Source organism: Pteropus alecto, unplaced genomic scaffold (assembly GCF_000325575.1).
Source record: "Pteropus alecto unplaced genomic scaffold, ASM32557v1 scaffold90, whole genome shotgun sequence".
Lineage (NCBI taxonomy): Eukaryota > Metazoa > Chordata > Mammalia > Chiroptera > Pteropodidae > Pteropus > Pteropus alecto.
The window spans coordinates 859,707-868,800 of NW_006429894.1; the positions used below are offsets into that span (position 1 = coordinate 859,707).

Here is a 9,094-nt window from a genome sequence, read left to right on the forward strand (position 1 = left end):
CGGCCCTGGGGAGTTTGGGGAGTGTCACCACCCTCTTTTGCAGACTTGCGCGGTGCTGGCGGTGACCCCGGGCGGGTCATTGGCCGCTGCGGTGCCCAGCTGCTTGCTCTTCGGCGTAGACGGTTTGCGGGGCTGGTATTTGGGATTCGCACACTGGTGGTTTTTTTTTTTTTTTTTTTGAGGAAAGCAAATTTTATAACATGAAAAAGATTATTTCCGATCTCTACGATGTTTGGATTATTTTTATCGTTTTCTTTGGAAACATGAATATCTAGGAAATTTAGTATAAATATTACCACCGTCCTCATTTCGTTTGCACAGCACATAAGAATTCATAGAAACAGTTGACTACTTCTTGCTTAATAAATATTGATAAGTAAATCAAAGGAAATACAGTTTTCTCAGAAATAGAATATAAATATGCCAGGGTTGTTTATATACCACGTGGTTTGATTTGTTTCATTTTCAGAAAAACTAGAGAAAAAGTAGAAAATAGTAAAAGCTAGCATTTAGACGTAACTACTCTTTTTAAAAAAATTTTCCTCTTTTGAGAAATCTGTTCTGAAGTGGTTTAATGTAGGCCTGCTCGGAGAGAGAACTGAGAAATTAAAGATAATTTGAGAATATTTTGAAACTTTTTAGAACACAGAAGTGCTACTTGGACTTCTGCTGCTGTGTTTATAATCCGATGAGCATCAGTGAGTCCATTTAATCTTTCCTAGAAAATTAGAAAGAATAACAAAATTTGTTGCTCGTGTTTGCGATTTGACTTCAGGATTCTGAGTGCGTGAATGTTAAGCATGAAACATAATTCAGGAGCGTGGCAGGCACTGCTAGGTTGTTGTTACCTCACTGAGATGCATCTCATACTTTTTAACTTTTAAGGATTTAATTGGCTAGTATTCTTAGTGATTTTAGCAAAAAATGTTTTAAAAGATACCTGATGAGATTAATCATATCATAGTTTAAGTATAATAGATTTGCTTCATCTTGAGACCTCACATTTTAACATGCTGACATCCACTAATTGGTCTTTTCCAGTGGATTTAGTGCCATAAACTTCTTAAGAGGTCATTTTCAGTATTAGCTTTTTTAAATAAAAACTTGCCAGAAAGGAATAAACGCGCGCATCGGCAGCAGGCGTGTCCGGGCGCGTGCGGCAGAGGCGTGCCGTGGCTTGCACGGGGCTTCAGGGAGCTGGTTGGTGTCGACCTGCTGGTGCTGGTTGGTGTCGACCTGCTGGTGCTGGTTGTGAGCCTGTTTGATGTCACCTTCGTAGTGGGCAGTGTTTCCTTTACCTACAGAGGACGGCAGACGAGGTGACCTTGGTGAAAGTCCCAATGATCCGACTTCGCTTTTAACTCCAAAAGCACTCCACTCGTCACGTTCTTAAGTGTGTCGGCACCCCATGACAGTATTTATCGTGTGTCAGCCCTCCTCGCTGCAGACCCGAGAGTTCAGAATCGGACACGTCCTTCCTCAAGCTCGAAGTCTAGTGACAAAGAAGGCCTGAAGCGGGGTGTGGCGAGAGGGGCAGCCAGGACGCTCTGGGCGAATGTGTTTGGGAGCCCAGCCTGGCTTAGGGACCGTGGGGACCTGGAGGGCCCGCAGGGGCGAGACAGGCAGAGAGGAGCGTGGGGGAGGCCGGCGTCCACGTCGATAGCAACCAGGTGATGCCGCAGATGGTACCTGCCAGGAGGGACAGGCAGCGGTGGGACGTGGAGTGTGGCATCGAGGTGGCATCTCCACTGGACAGAAGGGGACAGGGACAGGGCAGAGCCCACAGGCTGAGAAGGCGGCCCAGCTGGAATGAGATGCAGGGGGCAGGCAGGGCTCTGGTCACTGGGGTGGGTCGCAGCCTGAGCGGGCCCGGGCCTGCCCGCCGGCCGCGGGAGGATGTGACGAAGCTGGCGCAGGCCGGGAGGAGCTGGGCGGGCGGAGAGGGCTGGGCAGGGACAGCGCTGCTTCGCTCTGGCCTGAAGGTGCTGGGGGGCGGCGGGACTCGGGGGGCCAACGCGCTCCTCGCAGGAAAGGCCAGGCGGCCCAGGCGTCAGCCAGGAGGAGGGGCGGAGAGGGACATAGCCCAATGTCACGAGACCCAAAGGACTCGTCCTGCAGGAGGGTAGAGTGGGCATGTGGACGGGGAGGACAGCGCCCCGCCCAGCCCCAAACCCTCGTCTGTCCTCGTCTCCCCTTGTCTGTCGTGAATCCCGCGGGCTGGCCTGCGGGGCCTCGTCCCCATCAGCTCTCCCTGTCCCCGCCGCCACCGCCCGGCGCCGGCTGCCATCGTCCCGGCCCAGACCGTTTCCCCTCCCTCTCTCTCCTCCCTTGTGCCACGTTTCACCACCACGCAATCCGTTTTCTCAAGAATCAGCCCTGCGACGCCCCTCCCTGCCACGGATGCTTCGGTGGCTTCCTGCCGTCACAGCCAAATCCAGACTTCCTGCGAGGCCCCACTCTGCTGTCGCCCTTTGTCAGGCGGCTCTCCTGACCCGCGGGGAGGCCAGCTCACGAACTGGACACCCCGCGCCTGTCGCTCCACTGCTGTGTTCCTCGTGCCGGGGGTCGGGGTTTCGGGGTCTTCAGTTACGGGGAGCGAGTTCCAGAGGGCGCAGAGGAACGCTTCAGGAGGAGGAGGGTGGCCGGGAGAGGACGCTCCAGGAATCGGGGTTCGTGGCGGTCACGGCCGTCTGATGATGGTACCAATGGTAAACCGAGGATTACGTAGAGCAGGACGTCACGTGGCCGAGCTGCCAACGCTTCGTAGGGCCCTGGCCACTCGGCCCTCCGGAGAGCGAAGGTCTGGGTTGGGGCATCACCATGGAAACCTCTCGTGCACCCCCCCCCCAGTTATTTGACCCCACCGCCAAAGGGGGGTCTGCGAACATGGAGACTTGCCCAGCCGGGTCACGCGGTCAGCCGGCCCGCCGTGGCCTTCGTGCGCGCAGGGCGAGCTTGCGGTTTTCTGACTCTAGAGCGTTCGCAGGGTGGCTCTGTTGGCCGTAAATCCTAACCCCCCTTTTCTTTTTGAAGGAAAATTAATTTTCAAAGAGAGACCGAAGTGGGTTGTCTCATTAGCCACATGACTGTTAAGGGACACGGTAGAGATTCATTCTGTTCCATCTAGGCTGTGTCTTCAGTAGGTGTGACTGTCGCTCCACTCTCTAGAGCTCCTGGCTTTCCTCTCGTCCTCGGGGGGGACTGTCTCCCCACACCCCGGATCGTCCTGGGGGGACCGTCCCCCCACACCCCGGATCGTCCTCGAGGGGGACCGTCTCCCCCACACCCTGGATCGTCCTCAGGGGGACTGTCTCCCCCACACCCCGGATCGTCCTCGGGGGGCACCGTCCCCCCACACCCCGGATCGTCCTCGGGGGGGACCGTCCCCCCACACCCCGGATCGTCCTCGGGGGGGACCGTCCCCCCACACCCCGGATCGTCCTCGGGGGGGACCGTCCCCCCACACCCCGGATCGTCCTCGGGGTTTCAAAGAGAGACCGAAGTGGGTTGTCTCATTAGCCACATGACTGTTAAGGGACACGGTAGAGATTCATTCTGTTCCATCTAGGCTGTGTCTTCAGTAGGTGTGACTGTCGCTCCACTCTCTAGAGCTCCTGGCTTTCCTCTCGTCCTCGGGGGGGACCGTCTCCCCCACACCCTGGAATATTACTCTAGTTTTTGTCGTTGCTGAAGCCACAGCATCACATTTGCTCATTTTTGATGCTGCTCTCAGCATTTGCCAGTGACCAAAAGCCACACGTGAATGTCACACAGGGCCAGGGGCAGAGCTCGGGAAAAGGCTTCTGCGTGGGCCTTGGCGAGATGTGACCGGGACTCCGCAGCATGGAGACCTCTGCAGGGCCGGGAGAAGTGTGGGGTCTGCTGAGCTCCTGAGGACCCTTTTCTCAGAAACCTTTCTGGAAAAGCTCGGTGCGTTATCTGGGGGTGGCTGGTGCTGTACCCACAGATGCTGTCGATCACCTTCTGTTGACAAGCAGACCGGAAGGCAGCTGGGCACAGCCGCTCCTCTTTCCGTGCAGCCCCTCTGCCGGGTTTTCCTGGCCCCCTCACCCCCCAGACGGGCGTGAGGCTGTGAACCTGGCCGTCCCTGGCGGGCCCAGCGCTCAGTGTCCTTCCGCTGTCTTCCTCCTGTGCAGGGGGTTCTGACGCAGGGATCTGTCACATGACACGTGGGGCAGTCGGCCCGTCAAGAGCCGGTGAGTGGGAGAGAGATTTCCGCCCACCTCCCTCAGACGCAGGCGCGCAGACCCCCTCCGCCTTCTAAATTCCAGTCAACAAGTGGCACCCGATACCCACCTGCCCGGCACTGCCCGGGGTCCAGGCGCTGTCCTGTGAGCGAAACGGGCCGTGGCCCCTCTGCACAGCCCGGCAGTTGTCGCTGGCTCTCGGACGGACGTGCAGTTAGATAGTTTTAGGAATAATTTACTGCAGAACAGCGCTAAGGAAAACCGAGGTGTCCTGGGACTCATGTGCCAGGCGGCCACAGAAGACCACAGCTTCCCATAAAGTCCCGGGCTGGACAGACCAGTCATCAGCTCTGACTCCTTTCCTGTTTCTTCAGTGCTCGGCTTGACGTAAACAGCATCTTCATATTCAGTGTGTATTTCCCGGAACAGCCGATTACTCATGCTTCTGAGAACAAACTCTTCAGTCTGGATTTAAATGTGATCAAGATGTGACAACGCTCGTCGCCTTTGATTTGGGAATCCCAGGCCAAGAGCTGGCTGTGGAACCTAGCGAGAGGTGGCTGCAGCGGGATTCTCGATGCTCCCCGCCCCCCCAAACAGGACAAAGGCCGAATGCCACAGAAGGAGCATAAAAAAATGACAGCATTTCATCTGATGGCATAGTTAACCACCGAAAATTATAAATACAAAGTGGCAACAGGGAATTATATAAAAAAGGACATTATGTAAAAAATTATACCTACGAGGAAAACAAAAGCGCAAATAGCGATGTGCTGTGGACGCGATTTAAAACGGCGTCCGTCGAGGGCGGGGCGGCGAGATCGTGCCGTTAACGCTTTCTTCCTCCTCCTCTGCTGATTTCCGTTAACGGGGTACGCTATTTCTGCGGAAGAGCTGAGGAGACCCGCCCGCGCCGAGCTTGGCGCTGGCCCCCGTGGATGGGGGCGATGAGGTGACCCGCCCACGCCGAGCTTGGCGCTGGTCCCCGTGGATGGGGGCGATGAGGTGACCCGCCCACGCCGAGCTTGGCGCTGGCCCCCGTGGATGGGGGCGATGAGGTGACCCGCCCACGTCGAGCTTGGCGCTGGCTCTCCGTGGATGGGGGCGATGCTTCCCCAGGGACCGACCCCAGGTACCGGCCCCAGGTATGGAGAGGGAGGGCAAAGCGACGAAATGTGCTGAAAACACGTGTCGATCTTCCTGCCTCCTCTGTGTTTAGCTCCGGCTTTGACGAGGGCACCGTGCCGTGTCATCGGGCCGTGTCTACGTGGGGACACGGGCTGCAAGAAGCTGCCTGGAGCTGGCTCATCCGGGTCGTTGGTGTACATTGACGCCAGCATTTTGTCCCCAAGCTTGCTTAGCGGAGACCGTCCTGCAGGCGAACGCACCCGGGGACCCTGACCGGATCGGAGAGCCCCGCATCGTGCAGGGAGCTCGGAGGGAGGGCACCCCGAGTGCCTGAGCTGGATTGGAACCAACGGGAAGGTTAGAGCAGCCTAGACCCAGAGCAGGGATGGGGAGTGAGTCTCTCCCTGGCTCGCTGTGATGCTGACGTGTCCTCAGCTTGTGGGTTAAGGCAAAAGAAGGTAAAATGTCTTCGTCTGACTGAGTTCCTACAGGTTCAGTGTCGACTTAGTAAACTGAGTGTTTTTACTGTGCCAGTGACGATTAAGAAGCGTGACAGGAAGTGTGTAGTTAAATTGATTGGGCTGGCAACAGACGCGGTAGCTGGGATCTCGCAGGTTTCCAATACCTTAGTTAAAAAGAAATTTTAGGAATGTAGGCCACTCCTTAAGTTTAAGAGCGCTCTGAACTTTGAACTGTCGAGATCTTTGGCGGACTCAGGCTGGAAGGCTTAGCTCACTCATCCGTGGATCATGTGTCACCTCCTTAGAAAGCCTTTTGCCAGATCTCATTTTAAAACAGAATTCTGTATCGTCATCAGCAGTGAGCGTGGCGGCCTGAGAACCTTTTTCCTTGCGCCTCACCCCTGGATGCCCAGCTGGCGTCAGGTGCTGGACTGTAACAGACTGAGACGGCCAGGGTGCTTGCCGGGCTGGAAGTGACATTCTAGGGGAGTGAGCGGACGGAACAGCAGACGAGAAGGACAGGCCGGGGCGCCTGGAGGGATTGCTGGGACTGTGCCCGGGACCCAGCGCGCACGGGCACGGCCTCTGAGCCCTTAGCCTCCCGTGAGTGACACGGCGAGCGAGGGGGTGCTCAGCCCCGGCTGCGGCAGTCTGGCCAAGCAGCTCCTGGACGTCCGGTGTGACCGCCTCCAGGGACAGTGTCGTAGGACCGCCCCGATTTGGAGTCCTTGATGGTCTGGCCGTGCGTAACCGCAGGGCCTGCGCGGTCACACGCGGTGTCTGAACGCCGCGTGGAGCAGACGCTCCGGACGAGACCCCGCCTGACCACGGAGGCAAGCGCGCGCCTCCCCGATTCCCCGTCGCGGGGCACGGGCTGCGCTTCGGTCCTGACACGCTCCGCTCTGCACCGGTGCATTCATCACCCCACGGAGGTCGGCGGAGACCTCTCTGGGTCCCGGAGACGCGGCAGCGGACGGGAAATGCAGGGCTCCCCACGCCCGCAGAGGCAGAGGCCCTGGTTCTGCCACGGGACGCCCCGTCTTTTCCGACCTGCCGCCGACCCCACCGCTCAACGAAGCGCCACGCTCGACGACAGTGGCTCCGTGATGCGAACGGAGCCCTTTCACGTTCTGCCGTCAGCGACGCGTAGACATCGTGATCGTCCGTGGTGTTCATTCTTCGGGATGTGGGCAGCTTAGCTTTTAAGACGGTGACGCTGGTACGTTAGACGCCCAAGTCCTGGGCCGCGAGAGTGTTTTCCTCGTCTTGTGCACACGGCACGTGTCCCTGACCGGCTGCATGGTCGTGACACAGCTGGAGCGAGGGTCCAGCGTTAAACGTCCCGAGATAAATCATCGCCACATTGTTGCTTGAGTGGCCATTTCAGTGGGAGAAGCACATTTTCTGTTGAGAGCCAGCGCGAGTGTCTCCTTGACCCACGGTCCAACAGTTTTTGAGCAGCGTAGGTTTGATGGTTTAGAAAGAGCTCGAGAGATGAAAACAAGTCTCGTGGAGTAAAAATTCTCCCTTTGAAGAATCGCTCACAGGAGCCCTCGTCTGAAGCTGTGTCATTCGTCCATATCGATCAGGAACTCGGGGTCCACTGTCATTTCCCCCGTTTGCCGACACACCAAAGTGACCACGTCCGCGTTGACGGAGCGTCAGCTCAGCGATGGCTGTACTTCCTTAGACAGGACTCTGCGTTCTCGTGAGCATTTTGATCTCGAGACATTGAAGCAGAGCTGCGGGATTGAGTCGATTTTTTTCCTCTTTCGTGCTTTTAGTACCAGACAGAGGCCCTGCCTCCTATCACGTGTCAACACGGGTGACAGTGTCTGCGGGACACAGTGCCCTGTAGTCTGGGCGTGGGCGCATTCGCTACACTGTTTGCGGGGTGACCAGCTCTCCCAGGAGCAGGCCAGCCACGGGGGGGCAGCCCCCCGTCCACCTGCCTGCGGGAGCCGTAGGTCCAGAGAACTGCTCCCCAGGCGCCCTGGGTCTGGAAAACCCGTGTTTGAGAAACAGACATCAAAACGGAGGCCACACAGCGGAGGACTTGCCGACCTTTGGGTCCAGGGTCCAATGTCCAGTCTGACGAGGGCTGGGGGTGGGGGTGGGACTGGGTCTGTGACAAACCTGTGTCCTCCGGAAGTCACAGGGCCTGGGACACAGACCCCACCCCAGGACTGGACTCCCCAGGAGGTGGCCTGAGCCGGGAGCTCCCAGGGGCAGAGAGGGCCCTTCACAGAGGTCGGAGGGTCCGGGCAGAACCCATGGGAATGTTCCGCCAGCTGCCAGATGCTGGGCGAGCACCTGGCGTTTCTAAAGGACAAATATTTGAAACGAGCTTTGCTGTTTTCAAGTATTTTTGTACCGATTTACTTACAGAGCAGAGTATAAAGCACTGTACACAACCCCGTTTCCTTTCGAAAATTATGAGGACAGTAGGTTAACATTACAAAAAGTTAGGGGAAAAATCGCCCATGACGCTGCCTTCCATTTTCCCTACGTGAAAATACATTTGAATGTGGTCGCAGTTATAACGCAGATATAACTGATATTCTGCTTTTAAACGCAGCATCGTCCTCAGCTCCTTCCGTAGTGCGGCAGGCTTCATGGTTCACTTTTAATGGCTGTGTCGTATTTCAGGACGAAGGCGAACGGTAATTACCATGTCTCCTACCGGGCACTTAGGCGGATTCTGACGCTGGTGGGCACCTTCTGGCTTTTGGGTCATTTCTTAAGATCAGTTTCCGGCAATAAGATTACTGTGTGAAAGGGAACAGATGGTTTCAGGACTGTCGTTAAGTTGCCCAACAAAAGGTTTGACCTTTTTCTTTGCACTTTAAGGTGAATCATCAGCCATGAGCCAGCGCTCACGTCTTTGGGCAGTTAATTATTATTTCCATATTAGGCAGCGAGGAGGCTCGTGCACATTCGAATTTCGTGACAGCGCTTTCATTGCACAGAGCTAACTGGCTGAGGGGGACGTCCGGGCTGCGAGGCATCACTTCTGAACGGTCTGGACCAGTCCCAAGTTCGTAATCAGTTCCCAGAGCTGTTCATATTTCTCTTGGCGGAGACGTCTGTCTCTGTGGTCAGATGCAGCCGTGTGGTTTGAAGTTACGGGGCAGCTGATCCAGGTGCCCGTTTTAGCATTAGTCTGTGGCCAGGTGTCTGGGTGTTTTGAGAGAAGTACTTTTGAAAAGTCATTTGCAATTCATAACTGTGAATAGCATCAGAAGAGTCAATATGCGTGTCCTCTGTGGAAATACTCTCTCTCCCCTCCCCCTCCCC

The 9,094-nt window shown here is 56.3% G+C and overlaps 1 protein-coding gene across 1 annotated transcript; it reads right to left on the reverse strand.

The window, feature by feature from the left end:
* Positions 1-3,501: 3,501 nt before the first annotated feature.
* LOC107195513 lies at positions 3,502-9,061 on the reverse strand. The gene is made up of 2 exons (XM_015587625.2): positions 4,318-9,061; positions 3,502-4,176 (listed from the first exon to the last, which is right to left on the reverse strand). The coding sequence occupies exon 1, from the start codon at positions 6,971-6,973 to the stop codon at positions 6,050-6,052; it is 924 nt and encodes a 307-aa protein (XP_015443111.1). The 5' UTR covers positions 6,974-9,061; the 3' UTR covers positions 3,502-4,176; positions 4,318-6,049.
* Between the last annotated feature and the right edge of the window lie 33 nt (positions 9,062-9,094).